At 36.3% G+C, this 21,126-nt stretch overlaps 1 protein-coding gene across 1 annotated transcript in view; it reads right to left on the bottom strand.

Moving 5' to 3' along the window:
• The window catches only part of LOC102052852 (neuronal PAS domain-containing protein 3), a 613,283-nt gene that overhangs the window by 182,742 nt on the left and 409,415 nt on the right, over nt 1-21,126 (bottom strand). Inside the window, exon 4 of the mRNA XM_055717189.1 lies at nt 5,753-5,842. Within this exon, the coding sequence (XP_055573164.1) occupies nt 5,753-5,842 (90 nt within the window). The remainder of the gene's footprint in view (nt 1-5,752; nt 5,843-21,126) is intronic.

Genomic DNA, 21,126 nt, shown 5'->3' with positions numbered 1-21,126 from the left:
TGGGATAAGGATTTAAGAAAAAAAAAAAAAAAGGCATAAATAAAAAAATATTAGGCACCGTGACAATGGCAAAATCTTTCCCTGAGCCACAATGAAGCTGTGAACACCAAGTGCCAGAAAGCAAGTGGGCAGGATATTTCTGTTATGTAGAAGAGGGCCATACAATTTGGAACCTTTCAGTTGTGTCTGATAACCTCTAATGGCAGGTATCCTTTCTCCTTTAAGAGCTAAGCTAAGCCACACTGAAAAGGCAATAATGGCTTCAGCAAAGATACTGTGTCTGTAGATATTTTCTCTTGTTCGGTTCATTCATAATTATGAAGAAAAGAAACAAGCTTGCCTTTTTGAGGCGGGGGGTGGGGGTGGGGGTAGTGCCTTGAAGAGTGGTTCAATATCTGGATCGAACAGAGGAACTTTTTCCCCCCAAGGATCCTGCCTGAAGAAACCTTGACATGCACAAAGTCAGAACCTAGACAAAGTTGCCCTGGTGAGAACGATAAGGTCACCCGTGGGATTGCTGAGATTATCTCTGTCAAGCACTTGGACAGCATGCAGTCAAATGATGCATCATGCAGTCATTTTCGGGGGGGGAAAATCAATTTCTTCACCAGGTCGCTATTTGCTTTTCAAAGTGCCCTTGTAGGCCTTCACCACCAAGCATTTATCAATTTAAATGTTGTAAATTGATAATGTGCCACTGTGCCTTGTACTGTTTCTGAATTATTTTGATACTTATATTTTCTTACTGCTCTCAAAATCTTCAGAGCTGCTTTATTTCAGTAGAACTCCTCCCTTGCTCACTTTTCTTAGCATAAGAGTAAATGAAGTTCCTTATGCTGAACATTAAGGAAAATAACTTTAAAAACACATGACCAACACAGAATTTCCAAGGCTTTTTTCTACTAATATTTAAAGGGGACAAAGTGTTAAAAAATTATCAATACTAGTGCACCAATATACTAAATGAGTGGAAATTCTCATTCTTACATAGTAGTATTTAAATTCCGAAAATGAACATAACGACGACAACAACAACAGCAAAAAAGCAAGCTCTTCTCTCAATTGGTTATTGTCTAGATTTGCTTAAAAACTGGTAGTTTTCCTGTGAAATTCCTGGCTTTTGTTGTTATTTATTTGCTTGATTTTTTAAATATCATTACTCTTATTATTTATTTAGATAAAGGTACAGCGGGAAAATCAGGTAGAACTTACAGAATGAATGTAAGTGTCAAGATTGTTTTATGTTATTTTTTAAGCAAACAGAGCACAAAAGCAATCTTTTAACCATCTACTAACCTCAACTTGATTTGCATTGAAAAACAGGTAGAGCATAGTAGTTGAGGTTTGTGCTTCGTAAAAGAAAAAGAAATACATGGCAGTTGCAAAGCATTCTTAACCTCCAGTGATTTATTGGCCCTCAGCCAAGTTATCAGGGGAATCTAATTCTTCTTTATTATTCAAATAAACCACATTTGGCACCATGGTTCCTTTTCAGAATAGCTTCACAAATAGACTGAGTACTGTCATTTATTTGACCTTGTACTTGTGTGCTGTAGCTATAATTTTATTTGCCATTTCATAGAACAAATGCACAGAAAGCCAAAATAAGGAGACAGGTTATGCTACTAGTAACGCAGTACACATGTAATATACCTGTTGGTTTTGCCTGCTTTGTTTTAAAAAGGACAAAATCTCAACAATTTATTCTTTTATTTTTCCTTCTTAATTTTTATTATCTCTTGTTATGCCTGCAGCTGCACTGCTCCTCTTTAGTGAGCTCTCTTTTCAACAGGCCAATTTGCAAACCTGGTCTGTGTCCTGAACAAGTAGGAGCAAAGGTAGGATGTACTTTACTTTAAGGTGTGGACCTCACAGAGGGGAAAAAATGCATAATATCCTCGTTGAGCATAACTGCTGGTGAAAGGTGATTAAGAACTTGTTTCCTGAAAGGAAAGGTATCCTAGCCAGCTTATCAGCCCATAATATTTTCTATTGACCCTGAAACCTTGCAGGTCTGAAAGTTTTATCCTTTGTTCTGGACAGATTTTTCTCCCTATTTGTTGCTATTTGTGTTTCAGCATATTTTTGGCCTAAGACTCAAACAGAAATTTTGCAAAAAATTTTGAAATCTCTTTGGTAAGCACTGCTACTGACTTCTAAGTGCGTGAAGGAGTGGTTAAAGTGCCTCTTCAGTGTCCAGATATGGTGACTCATTTTAGCCATCTACTTTTGAAATCTCATGCCAATTTAAAAAGGAAATCAGGGACTGGGTATGGAAAAAGATGGCAGCTATCCTGATATCAAAGATTACCTGCTGATTTGGAAATGTCAGAGAATAGATATCAATGAAGAAAAAACATTTTTACATTACTACAGAGGTGCACGGTAACAGGCTGTTTGTATTGGTAAAAGGGTAAGCTACACCAAGAAAGGTCATGTTGTCCAACCCAGGGAGGAAATCCTGGCTGTACCGCATGTTTCTAGACAAGTCTGGGTCTTCCAACAAACACTACAGTTCCTGAAACTGCTGAATACCTGAAAGTATCTTGGACTATTTTAACTTGGTCCAAGTATAATTAAGCTATGACATTTTATACAGATTAAGGATATAACTGAGAGATTTTGGACCATTTCTGTTGCTTTTATTCTCTTCCTTGTCTCATTCATTGTTTTCAGCTAAATTTGTGTCTTTCTCTCTGCTTTGAAATACATCTCTGTTCTCAGAAACTGCTCTGATTGCAATTCCACGGTGTGCTCTAAAATCTATGTCTGCCAAACCAACTTAAAATTCTTGGTTAGCCTTAGCTGGAAGATAGAGTGTTCAAAACATATATCTATGGGTGTCTACATGCAAGGTACAGTCATTGTAATGTCAAAAGAGTATTTGTTGTAATTTTTGTTTACTGTTCAAATATATTGTTATTTTTGCCAAGAGTAACTTTATTATCATCATTGCCAGGCTACCTCCCAAGATATTGTTTTATCAGATTTCTTTACTATTAGCCCTGTAGCTATCATCGAACATCAGCATCCATTTGTTTTGTACCAGTGGCTCAATGTTCAGAAAACAAAAATTGTGTTCCATGAAAAACTGTTTTCACCTGCTGAGATGCAGTACAAGACCTATTTTCCTTTAGCTAAGAGACACGAGATTTTACTTTGCAAGTCCAAAATATATTGTATTTTATTTCCATGCATACTAATTAGAAAAAAAACCCAAACCCACAACCAAAGATGAAGTCACTAAGAAGTCATTTGACTAGAAAGGGAGACTCCAAAGTCAGCGCTTGAAGAAGATGAATCAAAAAATGCTTATAATGTACATGTAATGCTTACAGTGAAGTGCAAAATTACCTAGAGTTTATATATGAATATATAGTTGGGAGTATGAGGGATAGGGACCTATCAGTGTTTACCTGCAGTACAAGAAATGCCACACCACATGTATCACATAACACCATTCCAGAAATTCAGAATTCACTAGTATTTTAAGACTGTTTTAGTGCAAACAGTAGCATTTCCATGCTTAATATGAGAAGTAGTTTTACGTATATTTTGCTGATATTTTCTGTAACAAGTAACCTTTGAATAGTGATTTAGTAACAAGTAGTACAGCATTTCTTTTGTCATTAAAACACCTAGCTATATAATATTACACCAAGAGAACAACATATTAAAAATATAAATACAATAGGTCTGAGAAATACAAAATGTCTCCATAAACACAGAAGAGAAGAACAGTGAAAATCACAGATACTTTAATAGATCTCAGGAAATTTCATCTATTATTGTATTAAAATCCACAGTCCTGGTTCTGATTTTTGGTAGTTTTTCCATCAGTTCTTTCAGTAGTGAATGCAAGAAAACGTTTATCCTGATATATCAAATACTCTAGCATGCAAAGACAATTGATTTATTTATCTGAACCCTTGCTTGATATGTATATGGGGATCAAGATGAAGTGTAGTCTTAACAACACCATGTAAGTTCAGACCAAGGAAAGATTTACCAGCTCCTATAGTTAAAAAGACAGTGGCAGAAAACATTTTTAACAAGAGACTAGCATAGGGTTAAAGCCAAATTTTTCTTGAACAGATGATATTTCAGATGGCCACACTATTCCAGATGCATCAATTTCCTTGAAAATCCAATCCATATATGTGCATATGCTGTGCTGGCAGGAGGACTGACTGAAATGGCCAAAACCCAAGAGCTAATATTCTTTTGGCCAGAATAATGCAATTATTATTTTCCTAGCTATCAGTCTAAGCATACAGAGCCATCTGTTATGCAAAGCAAACATACACATCTCAATTACAGAAAATGCAGTTGCCTTGACAGAATTTGGATTACACCACTAACCAGGGCTGTAAAATTTGTTTTAAGCTAGTGTATAATGGATGCCTTTCAGGAGTTTTCTAATTAGCATTTACCTGCTTAAACTAATTATCCATCCTTCTTCTTTACTGGCTTATTAAACTTTGTTGGATACTATGCATACAACAGATTAATATGAGCATAAGACAATAATAAACATTAAAGTTCCAATTCTTTACTGTATTAGCAACATGGTGGCGCACCAGTTTCAAAATTTGAGATTCTTGATACTAACTCCCAAACAGATTAAGGCAGGGATTAAAGTCTATTACAAAACGAGGGACTTTAATGAGAGACAAGAATACTGATATGAATTAGAAACAGCTCTGTTTCCATTTCTATCATTTGGTTTGCTAAAGCCAGCGCAAAATAACAATTACTGAACTTATTACAGCCAATTGCTTGCATGTTCTTTGAGGAGTTAATGAATGTCTATTCGGATTCTCACCAGATAATATTTAAAATTAGTCTTTTTCTGCACCACACGTTACAACTTCCCATTTCATTATTGTTGGGGTACAGCAAAACTGACAGTTGCCAGTGCTGATAGTTGCCTCCTCAGAGCAGTATGGGTCCCAATTTAAAGGAGCTGAAATAAATATTATCTCAGTTTTTCTTTTTCTCCTCACGGTGACTGCAACAGAAGTAGATTATCCTACTCTGAAAGTCATAATGCAAAATCTTTCCACTGCATGTCTAAGTACGACTAGAAAGAAGCTAACCTTCCTAAACATTTCTGAATGCTTCAGGATTAGAAATAAGTATCAACAAGCAACTTTTCCACCACTTTTGTCCTGCCTTTTAATCTTTAAAAATAGTTCTCAACAATTAAATGGAAAAAATTAAAATATTATATTTTATAAATTTTTCTTTTCATATTAGTGAGCATTTGTGAAAGCAGCAAAATGTGTCCTCGTTGGAACCCTCCCTGCAAGACATTTTAATGGTCTCTTTCAGCATTTCTTGACTCCAAATGACTCCCTGTCATCGTGTCAGCTCCCTGGATAATGCAGGGTACTCCATAAACATCCAGTAATAGGACACAAGGGAAGTACTATTAGTGTGTCCCTTTCCTATCAGGTATAGAGGTTTAAAGTTCAAAACAACTGAGAAAAGAAACTTCATTTGTTCTCAATAAATTAATAATGAACCTTCATGGCAAAAAGTTTTCAGGCACAAGTTTGTCTTATCTCAACATCCAATACTTACAGTTATGTTTTTCAATTACTTCTCAGGGTGAACCAGATGCAATTTTAAATAACTAATTCAATAATCCACACAAAATACAGAAACCAAATTATTATTTCTTTAAGAATGATAAACAGAAGAATGCATCATACACAATTATGTTCTAGAATTGAAAGTGTGTACTTACTTGGGACAGGCCTAAATAGATGGAGACAGTTTCTGAAATGTACAAAAATTTTCCTTCTTGATTTAGTGCAAATACAAATCCATCCAGGGACTACAGAGTAAGGGGAAAAAAAAAAGTGAATAGATTAATAAAAAATTCTGAATTCCAGATAGAAATAGATTCAAACAAAGGCATCACAGAGCAAATTGAGCAAAATGTTCTGAATTCCGAGTGTTTTTAATTTGAATCCTTAAGACAATTCCTTTATATTCTGTCTACATATTAACAAACAGCATGAGTGTATTCCAAAGTTCAAGGACTTATTGTCATGCTTACATCTGCCATATACTGTATAAAATTTATCTCATTTGCATGACTGAAGAAATATAGAAAAATAAAATGTTGTTCATTTTTTTACGGGAAGAAATAGTTATGGAAAACAAATACCCTTCCAATCAAATGGTACGTAAGAAGATCCCCCCACATCACCCAGAATCAAAGTAAAGAATTTCCACTTCCAAAAACTGTAAAAGAGAAAATAAAATCCTACCATCAGTCAAACCACTATGGACCTTAATAATTTGTTAATTAATTGAGGATTACACACACGCGCGCGCGCACACCCCTTCACAGCCCCCCCTTTTCCTTTTGTGAGACAACAAACAAAGCCAATCAGCAGATTACTGTCAAATATGTTTACAGCTTAGGTCTATAGAAATGTTATGAATTTCATCCCTTTAGTGTAAAACTCTAGATCAGATTTTACTTTGACAGGTTCAAGTCTTTGGATGTGGTTTCCATTGCAACTGCAAAAATCAAAATAGGACTACACAGATTAATGCATACCTTTTGAAACATGAGTGCAGTTAATAAACAAAGGACTATATTCTAAACTGACACACAGAGTAAATCACTGCACATCAAGACAGAAATATACCTCTAGGAATAAGAGCAAATCTTCACTAGGAAGAAACTCTCTTTCATACACTATAGGTGCCTTTACTTTTATGCTTTTTATGGAGCTGATTATTGACAAACAAGCATTCACTACTGCAAAAGTAAAATCACAAAATTCCAGAAGTTAGAAATGCTAAAACAACTCAGAAAATAAGAAAAAAAAAAAAACCACAAATGTGGGTATGAACAAGAAACAAGCTCAAAAAATCCCATGCAAAATATCCCCTTGAGATAAAGGTATGTGTAAAGTAAAGATATAACTATAGTATGCGAGAGATTAACCTAGTTTTGGAAGAAAAAATAAGAGGTGCACACAAATTTCATGGAGATATATGATGACAGTGTCATGTAATCATTTCACTCCTTTTCATATACAGAACAGCGATTTCTGAGGGTTTTCAATTTTTTTTATTATTATTCTTGATTAATTTCTAACACACTGCTGGTCAGAAGCTTTCTTTGGCAAGTGTTCACCTCTCTCTGATGTACTAGGTGGTGGAATTAGTTCAAAAACCTGTGTTTTCTAAAAAGAATAAACCACATATTGGAAAACAAACCCTCACTAAAGACACTGCATTAAAGGAAGACTCTAATTTATATTTATGAATTAATAAAAATGTAAATCTGCATAGATTTCCTTCATGTAAAAACATTTATATTATGCAAGCCATTTATGGCCTCTTATAAATCATCATCATTTCTTTTTAAATGATTAACATCAGTTTCTTGAATTTTAACATCAATAACAGGTGGAAAATTTGGAACAGTGAAGTTCAAACTTAGATCTATACAAGGACAATCAAAACCTTTAAACATTTGATCTCCCTCACTATGTATAATTTCTTCTGCTGCTATCCACTTCCCCCACCACAGAAAGATCAGAAGAGTAAATCTTTAAAGGTCTTGGTTTAAGTTTTCCTGATGCTCTGTCCCATGTTCCTTTGAGGAAATTGGTTTAATCCTCTGTTAGAAATAAACCTGAGAACTGTCACACTGATCCCCTGGCCACCTATATATGTTCTTGCTAGAACGCCATTCCCCACAAGCAACAATAAATTGCCATATTGAATCAGACTAATGGCCTGTCTGCAGTGGTTGGTTTTCCTGGCTCTGACACGGTGTACCTCTATGCTTCAGAAGAGCATTTGAAATATCCATAATGTTTATGTAGGTAATGACAAGCCTACTGAAAGTTTCTTTCTAACCACAGGTTGTTACTAGTTGGCATGACCATGTTATCTGACATTCCTTATAATTATTTTTTAAAAACTAGTGTGCACAAAAAAAAAATATTTTTTTTTTTTTAAATTCTATTATGTTCTTGGCTCAATGATATCTTCAGGAAAGAAGTTTCACAGGTTATTTGTGTATCATATAAAACCAACTTTCCTCTTCTCAGTTTTTCACATGTGCAGGCTTTTAGGGTGGTCCCCTTGGTCTTTTACTCAAGAGAGTTACATACAGTTGGAGCACATTTATGATCTGGTCTGTTTAGTACACTGCTTTAGTGTGTCATTATCCGGCATACCTGGCTAGAGTGTTGTAAGAACAGCAAAGACTAATTCTCTGAGTCACAGCTTTCCTGCCTCTTTTCTACACATCACCTTATTTAGGAATTCAGGCTTCTTAATGAAACAAAAGTTCAAAGGAAGCTTTTAGTACTGATTAGGCAGAAATGTTTTCCTCGGTATTGTTTTCAAAGTGGCTGAATCCAATTTTGGTGGGGAAAAAAACCACCCAAAAAACTGTCTGGTTGACAAAACTGTACAAAGAAATTTTAGCCTTCATGGTTAAAATTTGGAAAGTCATCAGCAAGTATGTTAAAGTGAGAAGTGTTGAAGTGAGAAGCGTTAGACATCTTAAGTTCGTGATATTTTCCCATGCCATTGACTCTGATCCTCTCCTTTCATTTAAACAGTTTTAATTCTTTACCCTTTTCTTCTCTTTCTTTCTGGGAGACTATTCCTTACGTTTGCCTCCTTGTTTTACAAAGGAGGTACTAAGGACGCACCACCGACGGCCTGGCTGGGCCAATGCAGCGTACCCACAACTCCTTTGGCTTCTCGCATGATTAGTCACTTCCTGTGCCATAAAATTAGTTAATTATGCCAACTGAGACTACTAGCCATGGTCAGTCCTTCTTCCTCCATTTCTTTTCCCACCTCCCTGAAGTTATCCTTGGGTACAAATACTGACTGAATTCAGCATTTTGTTCAACGGCGCAAAATCAGAGAGTTTACTTAATCATATTTTGAAAAAGCCACTGATTAACAGCTTATGGAACAGCTAAATACTTCCATGCCCCAAATACAAAGACATTACAACAAAGGCCCCAGGTACTAAGCGCAAGTCCTAATACTGAAAAAAAACCCAACAACAAAAACAGGGGGAGAAATAGCCACCTTCAATGCAAGGCAGTTCCTCCCACCAGTATGAAAGGGCTGAGATGGACCACTTTTGTGACAATGTTGTTGTTCCTTATACAGGTCAAACAGTAGTTCTGAAGGACTGTCTCATTCGTTATTCATAGGTATTATTTATGAATATTTATTATTTAAGTAATGCGTGTTGAAATTTTTCAATTTTTCATAAAGCGTATGTCCTTTGTGCATGCCAAGAGAGCAGCAGACTTCAGAGAAGGCGGCAAGCAACAAAACAGAGGTTATGCTATATACTGAAGAACAGTATCTGATACCGTTGTATCCTACCTATTTACAAACAATTTTGTTTTAATGAGAAATCTGTGGAAAATAATTCGTATTACCTATGTATAAATAAGGACACAACAAATGCAAGGGTACTAGATTTAGTTAGCTTTCAAATCTCTTTTTAAAAATGAGTATCACAGTGTAATTTTCAGCCAATTTCTGAATAGTTTCACTGTAGTTCAGATGTTCCTCTGTTATCATCAACTATAATACAGAAATAGGGTCTGCAAAGGTAACTGTTTTTTCATACCATGTCCTATTTTCATTGAAACAGAGGCCATAAATATAAAGGTAGAGTTTCCTCCATTAGGAAAATATTCTTGACTTCCTTTCTTTTTTATTTTTATAAATTAAGTTGACTGTCATAAACTCAGTCCTATACCATCTAGTGTGGCAGTTGAAAAAGGGTCAGGGTGAGCCCAAATGTCAATTTTGAGCTCAATCCAATTTAAGGAAGACTGGCAACTTCTTTAAACCTACGCTTACTGGTTTTATGCAAAATGTGATTAAAGCTGAAGTTCCCTAGTACTTTTGATTTCAGAAAACCATTATGTATTATGCTGTTTCAATCACCACAGGCTACTTTTTAATTTTTTTTTTTTTTGTTAACTGCCCCACTGTTTTCAACAGGCGCCAATTAAGATTCTGGGGTCAAAGGGTTAATTACTTCTTCTTACCCACTATGTAGAATTTTCTGATTATTAACCAAGGTTGGATTAAGATGAAAAAGAACTGACACAAATGTTAATGCTTGCCCCTCCTCGAGAAGATTTATCATAATACCATGCTGAAATCTATATGCTTTCTTCAAAGCTGTTAAAGAATGAAATCTTAGAGGAAACACTAAAATAAATGCTTTAAAGACATGCAAGTATCTGATTTATTGAGACAGTTTTCTTATTCCTGAAAACTGTTCTAAACTAGCCAGACAGGACTGATACAAGATTTCTTTTGTCATATACCAGCAAGTCAATGTGGTAGACACGAAGGAAGTGAGACTCAGACGCAAAAGTCACTAGCTACAGCACCTCTGAATAATAATGCCAATAATTATAATTTATATCCTCTGACATCAGAATAATATGAAAATGTAAAGCACAGGTTTTTAACCCAAAATACTAAGTGCCATTTACAGTATTTGTAGAGAAGTGAGGTTATTTCCTCTCAGGATATGAAACCCACTCTACCACTTTGACCGAATATGCACTAATGTATAATGCATCGTACTAAATGGATTTATATTTGTCAGAGGAATTTTGTCCCAGACATTTTTGCATATTCCCACTACAGGCAAATTTAATTCACTGGAGTCTTACTACTGTGTCCTTCTGGAGAATATCCTCATATTTCACACTATCCATGAAGTCCCTAATTCTTTCCAGTGTATTCCAATGCTGCAAAAACCCCTGTTACCCTGACCTAAATTCCAGTTAGAGTGAAGAATTACCAGTAGGCTAGGTTATTTTAATGACAGATTATTTTAAACTAAGCCTTCACCATCTGTTCCACCCCCTAATTATGAATGCAAAAAGAACATATTTCACAATTACATCACTAAAAAGTAAGATATACATGATTTAAATGCGTGCATGTGTTCTTTGTCCAATGCAGCATGCATCTGTGATGTTTTACTCATCATTCAAGCTCTGATCAGGAGATAGGGGCTGTGGAAGGGAACACTCCCCCAATAAAAGAGATTAAATGATATACCAAACTTTTTCTGGCAAGCAGATCATCTTAATTATAATTTTTCACTGTTATGACATAATGATATGATAACTGGAGTTAAGCCTTAATTTGAGGACAAAGCTCGTCACCAATTAGACATACAACATTCAATAATAGCAAAAATATTTTACTCTTTTTTAAAAAAAGAGAGGCAGTATTGGATGCAATTGACATTTACTAAAGCAAATAATCCCTCTCTTATAATAAACATATTGTTGCAAAATTTACTTATTGTGTTACAGCATGGCTTAAAAATGATTAACTAAAGACAGCAACAAAAAATAACTTTGATTGCAACATAGCAACCATTCTTGGATGAGGGGTTAAAATGAAATAGAAGGCATAAATGATGGCTACCAAAAATCTGATTCAAAGCCTCAGTGCCCATCTACTGTGCTCTCACTATTAAGATATCAGAGTAATATCCTCTAGCAACATCAACAAACATACAAAAGGATAACTACTTAGGTAGAAATTCTGGCCTTGGGCTTTCACAATTAAGTACTATGAGACAAACGGAGTATTATTCCTGGAAATAGGATTTTATGTGGGATGTGTTTGATACACATGAATAAAAATGAGCAACTAAAGTTTGATCATCTACTGACTTACAAAAATCTCTAAGAGCTTTATTCCTCCTCTTCAGTCTTTTTAATCCCTTGCAGAAAAAAACAAACCAAAACAAAACAAAACCCCCAATAAAACAAAAAGGCATATTGCAGCATTCCTTTTTACCTTTGAGTAAAAATCCCAACACCAAACACATAGAAAACCCTGTTTTAAAGTCTCATACCACTGCCACTTTTTCAATCACAATCCACCTTAACGGCTATACAGCTACATGACCATAGACTCCTTGTGAATTAATGACATATATTTGGCAAAAAAACAACACGCACTTGGCACCAAAACAACTACAGTAAAAAAGATGAGGTAAAAGGACAAGCTCAAAGGATGTGGTTAAAATGGACTTTGAGGCCAGCTTCCCAATTTGTCATCTTTGTGCTCTTTGCTTGTGTGGTCAGGATACAATTTATTACAACAAGAAAGTGTCAAAAAAAAAATTGTCAATAATAAAGGGGTTTGCTTCATAGCGCGAAGGCAAGAAATGAAGGAGGAAGAGTAAACTTTACTGATTCCTTTGATGCATCTTTCACCAGATTTACAGAATAAGTATGTTTATGTAACCAAAGCAGCAAAAACTTGCAGGAGCAGATTTACTACTTGATTAGAAAAAACATATTTTGCTCCAGATCAGAACCATTGCAAAAGTGAAGAATGTAGACAAGAAAAGTTTAGTGGCAAGAACAATGTTTAAAGGTGGCATTCGGGTTCTTAAGGTCTACTCCCAGGTTTATTCAGTGATAATAGGTTGGCAAGTATCAGAGATGAACCTGAGAATCACAGAAAGATTAAGACTTTCTAAACGATGGGAGTTGAAGAAAACAATCAGAGATTAAGATTAAGAGTTTGATGATTTTTTTGTCTACAAAAGCAATAAATTACTTTTAGGGATCTCTGCCTTGTAGATAGATATTTTTTTTTTTTAATCCTAGAAGGCAATTCTATATTGCTGCAAAATCCCAAGTCATCCTGTGGGAGTTGTGTATTAAAGCACTGACCTTTCATCTTTATGATGCCAATTCCTGATGAGCTCCTACCCTTCAATTATATAGGATTCCTAGTGTTGGTTCCAGACTGTTTGGACAGCATATTGTAACGCCAATAACTGCATGTCATCTAATACAATCAACTGTGTTTAGGATAAGACTTATCATACAGAGATTACATTATATCTCTCTTACCCTAAGAATGTGATCGCATCAGGTCACAAGTAAGTTTGTACCTGGCTGTGGACTGGCATTGCTTGGAATACGTAGGGTTTGAATATCAAGTGGTTTCTGCCCTTCAGTGGTACAAATATTCTAATCACATATGCATTTGTGCACCGAGAGGCACTGCCCTGAGTAAAGGACTTGACACTGTATGCACATGCATAACGTTTACTACCCTAAGTGCCAAAACTGAGAGAGTAAGGTGACCCAGTAGCAGGAGCTATGTTTAATAGTGAGAGTTGGCAGAATGAGGGCTGAGGCCCCAGACCTGCACCTCAGACCACTCAGCAAGAGATCGGGGAAACCTGACCTGACTGGAATGCTGTGCAGGTAGAAGCACCTATACAAGCACAACTGATTGTGGGACCAGTAAGTATTGTTGTGAATGTTATTGTTTCCAAAGATGCAAGTTTAAAGCCCTTTTGTGGGAATATTTCAATTTATGTAAGCTCCGTTCAAACTGATCTTACACTTGTTGTATATCTGCATGTTTGGTTAGCTTTTCTTTCCATCTACACAACCTGATACTATGCGAAAGTAAACAGGTAATAGCGTCTAAAAGTCTGTTGTCCAAAAAAACACTAGGTGAAAAAAATATAGGTAAGAATTTGTGATACAGAGTTAATGGCACTCTTAAAACAACACCTGCACTCAGCAGGTACTCAGATGCTCTGGTGATGGATCCTGACAATTGGCTTGCTAGAATTAGACCTCTAGCCCAGAACTGAGTATCTGCATTCTCACTTGCATCACACAATTTCATACATATGAAGCAGAGAGGCTCAGGGAAGAACAGGTTGAGGCGCTTATGTTTGGTGCATTTAATCTATTAGATGGCAATAGAGACAACCAAAACAGATTTGAATGAGAAATTGAGTTCAGTTCTTTGCCTAGCATATCATTCTGATTTGCACTCTTCTTGAAAGGAGAACATACTCAGAATACTTTATAGACAATGGAATACAGAGATAATGACACAGAACATCAAGAACAAATCCAATGTCCATTCAATCCAGTGCTGTCTCTAACTGTAACCCTTAGCAGATACACAGAAAAAACCAAACACCTATGTTGCTTTCAGCCTCTTATCTCATGTCACAATACAAAGACAGAACCTGGTCCTGATCATTTGAGAGTTCCTCCAGCTACCATTAATCCTTGTACTAACATAGGAGAAGCCTTTGCTATACCAATTCTTTCTCCACCTATGGGAGTGTGGAGCAGTTCCACAGACACCCACTCTGAAGTCTTCTAGGATCCATATACAGCTGGACTAAATTAAAACAGCTGTTCACTTTTCCAGTAAAGACCAGTACACAAAAGCCTCCAGAACTGTTTCTGTCACTTGAGTCCTTAGTTATGTCACCCTTGAAACCAGAAGAATCTGGACTGGCATGCTTCAGAGCCTGCAAGTTACTACAAGTTAGGTTTACAGAGCATGAAAGAAAAAAAAAAAAAAAAAAAAGGCCCATAAAACTATAACCCTTTGAGGTCTGGATTGTGAAGTGGTTCTTCCAGCTTTGAAATTAGTTTCCTCTACTCTGTATGTCTTTGTCCTAGTAACAGCATTCCAATTCATAGCTAGTTTTTGCTAGATTCGACAGCAGGCAGAGGTCTCAGAGAAATTCCTGCAGGTTTGGTGAAAACAGACTGATAATGGAGATGAGACCCTCTGAAAGCCTTTGCAGCAGTAAAAGTTGGACTATGAGTTCCTATGGTATTACAAAGCAAAGACCTTTCAAATGCCATGAGCACTGAAAAAGCCTCAGCTGGATTACACTATTTTAGACACAAAAGTCATTAGTAGACAAGACAGAAATCTACAGAAAACTACACTGTGCTATTCTGGTACCCATAGAAAATTTAGTTTCCGTTCACTCATCTGTGCAGTTAGAGTAGCTAACACAGGAGTACTGCAAATATGTGGGACTAACAGAAAAACAAACAATTAACTTCCTGAAACAAGCTAGAGACTTCATTAATAATAGAAACATTTCAAAATCTTCCCCTGAAGTAATTATCCACTACATCTGCATTCTACACAGTAAAGTTGGTATCTCTAAGCTGGGTTGCAGTACTTCCTTCAAGGGTTTTGAGGTTACAGTGTTTCACTCCACAAGTACATTTCACACAAAAGTGAGGAATGTACATTTATGTGAAAATCAATTATCCTGAAGGAATCAGAGGTCTGGTCCTGAGTGGTTTCAGGAAATCAACTCAGTTTGCCACTATAAAACACCATTTCTATGTTGACCTTCCACTTCTGTTTCACAGCTGGAATTTGAGACCAGGTGAGAAGACAACATGTAGCTCTGCCATCAACAGAACTTTAATCTCACCCTAAGCTGTGAGGAAATACTCCACTCCCTCCCTCCCTTCCTTGCTTCCTCCCTTCCTTTTTTTCTTTTCTTTTCTTTTTTTCCCCCCTTTCTTCTGGGCTCACCTCTAATGCCTGTGTAGGTAAAGATAAGTATGGATTTTGCTGTTTACCACCTCATTGCATAAATTCAAGCATATCAACAGCACAGAGAAGCTCTTTCAATGAGAAAGGTTTACATTCTTTTTAAAATACAAGCTAATACATTATAGTGACACCTCTGACTGCTTGTGATAATTAAAGGTCTGTTTGAATTTCCATAATAAAATCCTCTTTTCTAGGGTGGGGAGGGGTGAGTCGGTCATGACTTGTCCATATAGCACCAGCAGAAGCCAGAAACACAAGGTTTCAACGATGAATATTTCTTTTTTACCTTTTAAAGACAGTTTCACAGTAACCAGGTGAAAATGTTGCTCTGCATTTTTACTACAGGGCTTTAGTATGCAGCCACACTATCGTGATATGCCCTTAAGGGGTTCCCTGGAGCAGGTGCAGCATAAAGTATCAATAACCTGCTTACCTAAGGGTGCTCAAGATTTCCTTGACACTGCAGAGTACTGGAGCTGTCGGTTGTGCCAATAATCCACATGCCACATTATCTAAAGAGCCCCAAATAAATCCTGACACCACCACCTCTAATGCTATTTATTGCACGTCAACAATCTATATGTTGCATCCTGTGTTCCAAGTAGGAACTGACATGATTGCTCTGCACTGTTACTATCCGTTTCAGTCCAATTTGTAACAGAACCAAAGCTTAAAGTCTCTCCCTAAGATGACTGTGGTAAAACTGCCTTCATCAATGGAACTGATGAAAGGAATTCCTCCTCTTGTCAAACAGAAGCACCATTTTCCTGTTTTTCAGAACCAGCCAGAGAAAACCAAGGAAACACTTCTAATTTCTTCTTGCTATGATGCCTTAAACGCACAGTGAGGGTGCAGCATCCTAGCTTTTCCTGCTTCCATTGTGATATTTTTCTCCTTTATGCTCCATTTAAAAGTCACATGTATCTGCAGTTGTCTTCTGCCTTAAGCAATATCTTCTTCTAGACCCTAAGCAATACCTTGCATATTTGCTTGGTTGTCTAAATTCCAGGCAGCTGTCATCAGTTACCTGGGCATCTTTACCATGCAGTTCTGAATGCCTGCTCCTGCTACCTGGAGGTCCTGTAATGTTGCATTCTGACAATGTAAAACCTTCTCCCTGATGGAGCGTACTTTCAAGTCTTACTTGTGGTGCATCAATGAAAGAACTTCTAGTGCAACTTTAACTTCAAGGTTTTTGTAAAAAATAAAATACAAACCAGAATTTCCTCAAAAATCCTTCTATCTGTCCCAGTAGCTTCTTTTTTTCTCCACCTTTCCCCGCTTCCTTAGATCACTGGAAAACTACCTTAAGCCAGAATCAAATAGAATCATAGAATGGTTTGGGTTGGAAGGGGCCTTTAAAGGTCATCTAGTCGAACCTCCCTGCAATGAGGGACATCTACAACCAGATCAGGTAGCTCAGAGCCCCGTCCAACCTGAACCTGAATGTTTCCAGGGATGGGGCATCTACCATCTTTCTGGGCAACCTGTTCCAGAGTTTCACCACCCTCACCATAAAAAATTTCTTCCTTATATCTATCCTGAATCTATCCTCTTTTGGTTTAAAACCTTTACCCCTTGTCCTATCAAACAGGCAACTAGATGCTGTCAGTGCTTTATATGCTGCTGCTGTGTGAATGCTTTTCCAGTTTAGTTTCTGTTCCATTACCATACCCAAATGAACATACTGCCTGACACACAACACAGAAAGCAGTATAGATAGACTTCTGCATGTAAATTTGCCATTTTAATTGGCAGCAACCCTTCCAACTTAAAATAAATAAATTTAAGTGGTCATGCTTTAACGAGTTCTGACATTTATCTGAATTTCTTCAATCTGTTTTCAGTCACTATAGTGAAAAAGAAATGGTATTTTATCAATCCTTTCCTGATTCTGGTTTGAAACCAGATGGGAAAGAGCAGAAGCACACACACACAAGATAACTGCAACAGAAATATAACCAAATGTTTTCTACATCTGAGAAGACTGTTTGAGTTCTGACTAGGGTTTAAAATCTAAACAGTATTTTCAGCCTGGTACTATACTTAGCGGGATTTCAATTCAGCTTGCTAGAAGTGATTTCCTATGGTACTTAAGGCAAATTGTGTTTATTTCTAAATCACATTTTTAACAGAAAATAAAATAAACACACCACAGTCCTTAGAAATACAGAATACTTATTAACCCTGAAAGACAGACATTCATTGTGTATGAAACTTTAAATCATCTTTGTCTGAAACTGCGATACACCTTGCCATACATTTCTAGCTAAACATCGTTGGAATAAAATTCTCCCTCACAAGCTTCCTCTGCCATTTCCCAATCCTGCAACAAAGTCATTATGACACACACTGATATCACAAACTAGTATTAATAGTATTTATGAAAAAATGTATAATACAAGTAATGTAGAACTAGAATTTCCAATTAGGAATGCACAGGAAAAGGCAAAAAATCTGACCAAACCAGATTTGAAAAGTAAACAGAAAGTATGGACATGCTATAGTTATTTGAAATGTGTCCCAAATATCAAATTCTATCTATAGCTGACTCTGAAAGCTCTTACTGATGCCAAAACTATCTTTCTGAGGAATCTCACATTTTTGACACTAAATCTTAATTCAGTGCAGAATTAGCGTTTCCTAAAAGCACTCTCTAATAGTAATCTGAAACCAAACCAAACCTAAAATCTTGATAACTGATAAATCTGTTATTGTCTTTACTCCAAATAAAAGAGGCTTCAGATACCTTCATGATATGTTCATTAAGATGTGCAGTTAGATCTATAGATAGTATACAGGCCTCAAAATAGATCAGGTAAAAACACAGAGTATAGTTTAAAATCACTGTGGATGGTGGATCCACTGCACTGATTGGAAAGCTTTCCTAGAATCCGTGAAGATTTTTGTTATTGCTAGGAAAGAAAGAAGTTTAAGCTGTGTAATCATAGTAAAACTAATTATTTGATCCAGAACGCTACAGACAAGAATGTATATGCACAGAACTAAAAGAAATCCCAGAATTTAGGCTGAAACTTTATCATAAACAGGGAATTTCCACAGACTGACTACTGATACATACTACAGACATGCTGGATTTGGAGCAAATCTGTACAAATCTATCAATATTTTGCAGTTCACATACAAACTTATACTACTGCTTCTGACCTACTATAATTATAGTCTACACATTACAAGTAGTAATATTTCAAAAACCACAATTATCCAACTACTTAAAAGCCCTTTCCTATTACACACCAAAATGTTATGCTTCTCATACAAACGATACCACAGCATAAACTGCTCTTGCAAACATTACAGTTTTAAATAGCATTTACTATTTGTAAATGCTTGTTGAACACAGCAGGTGGCAAAATGATTTAGCATCATGAACAAATACATATGGTTGCTTGAGCCCAAATTTTAGAGTAGATAAACCTATTTTCCGGTCCTACATTTAATGGACTAGAAAGAAGCAAAAAGGCAGCTAAACCATTGTACATATTTTGGCAACTTATTGCTTCTAGTGAACTTTCTCATATGAAGTACTGCGCTTAAAACAACATAAAAGCAAATCACAGGTCTCACACATTCAATGAGTGGCTCATCTGCAATGTTTCCTCTTACAGTTTTCAAGGAAGATTGTGCACTATGGAAAAAAAATGCAAAGGTAAAAGCAAGAGCACAGTGTTATGTAGTCTAAAATCAATAGACAGAGAGGACATTAACCAAGAGGCTAATAAAAAGATGCTGCCCTAGACAGTTACATAAAGAGCCCTGATATATTTTTCTCTTCAAGAATGCTGTTCCTTATGCCAGTTTTCCCTTAGCGCTGCAGTAGTTTCTCTGTGTATATACACGTCATCTTATTTTTTTGTCTTGTTCCAATTTTATGTTTGCATTTTATTTTCTCATTTCCTTCCTGCTACTCCCCTGTTTCTCTTTACTAGCTTGATGTTTACACAGACCTTTACTAGAATTGCAGGGTTTGGAGAGATCCCATTTTTTTTCTTTGTTGTAATGCCCACATTTTTTCCCAGAGAAAAGATAAGTTTACCCAGAAAATAAAAAGCTAATACAACCTTTTGCTCATCAACAAAGTATGTCTTGTTGTAGCCAGGAATAAGTTAATAAAACAGGGAAAAAGCTTAGTGGCTTAAAGAAAAAAAAAACCTCCTTGGGGTTATGAACGAACAATGTTGTTTTTTCTTCCCAGCGTGCAAGGATTTAATTAAGTGATAACAGTCACCTTGGGGTGGCTGCACAAGGCAATAATATCTAGGTGAAGAAAAATGCTGAAGAGAGTTGAGTACAGTCAATTTATCTTCAGAGAAGGCAATAAATGAACAAAGCATAGGTATTTGGCTGATTGTTTTGGAATGTTTCCATTACTGATAAACATCAAAATAAAAGGACAAAGATTTGGTATTTTCAGTATCTGAAATGTATTAAATACAGAAAGAAATGAAGGAATAAATCAGTGTGAGGTCATATCCTAGAGTTCTAATTGCAAATGGTTTGGTAATTATTCAAGCTAAACATAGAACAAGGGAATTTTAATGTTGACACAAAGGATAGAAATACAGCTGAGATGTGTATTTATAGCAAACACAAAACACTGGATGAATTTCACTCTGGAGAAAAAAAAAATGGTAAGTGTAGATGGAAAGAAGTGAGATATATATTAGACAAATATATGCAACTTTGTGGCCAGAAACCCAAATTCAAGGATTTAAAAACATGTTTGTGAGAGCTCTTCAGGAAATAAGCAGCAAGCTTAATTATCTGTAAGCCTATATTCTGCCAGCCTCATATGCAGAGAAAGAAACTAGTGAGATAGAGCAGCATGAAGCAGAGAGGAAAAACTACCAGGAACAAACACTCTCCTTTACCACAAAGCTGCTAACAGTTTGCTTTACATTATTGGCATTATATCTTAAATTATTTGCACCATGGGATTTGAAAGGAATACATGGGCTGTCCTTAGGGAGTCTGGTGGGTGCAAAGGGGGTCTGAAAGCCATGTACCCATTTCCAGTAACAGTACTTAGTCTTCCAAAACTTAGTGCAACTCAGAGTGCAGCTACAATAGTTTTTAGCAAGCAGTATGACCAGCTGAAGTCTGCCAAATGGATACAAATCATGATTAATAAGGAAGAGGGGAGAAACAGCACAAACACACCAATAATGCTGGGAATTCACCACATTCCTTTGTCCTTCTCACCCACACACTTCTGCATGAAGAGGGTGAAGCCTACGGATAATTGTTTTTTAACTGTGTGGGCAGATATTCTTTCAAAGAGAAGGAACAAGTCAATAACGAATGGTTCACACAGCATTCTGAGAAAAAATATGAAGTTTGTGTGTGTGAGTGTGAGAGCAAGCAAGTGTATCTGAGTTTAAAGAGAAATACTGATTTCTGAAAAACATACAACATTTTGAATTTGAACGGAAATTTTAAATGCCACTAAGTTGCCTCATTATGACTTCTAGCTATGTCCAGCTCCAGCATTTAAATAAACACTGCTTTTCAGGGCCTGTCTTTTTAAGGCCCTGTAAGTAAGATCTACATTAACGACTGGTCCCACTGCAGTTACTTTCCTCCTGAAAGCAATAGGCCCTTAAAAAATACGGTATGAACTACATACAGGCATTCATTTCTCACCTCTAGGAAGCCGATGGTTTGTCACCTGCCTGTAGCTGC

Source organism: Falco cherrug, chromosome 7 (genome assembly GCF_023634085.1).
Source record: "Falco cherrug isolate bFalChe1 chromosome 7, bFalChe1.pri, whole genome shotgun sequence".
Lineage (NCBI taxonomy): Eukaryota > Metazoa > Chordata > Aves > Falconiformes > Falconidae > Falco > Falco cherrug.
Note: the sequence above shows the minus strand (reverse complement) of the source record. Positions and strands in the feature narration are given on the sequence as shown.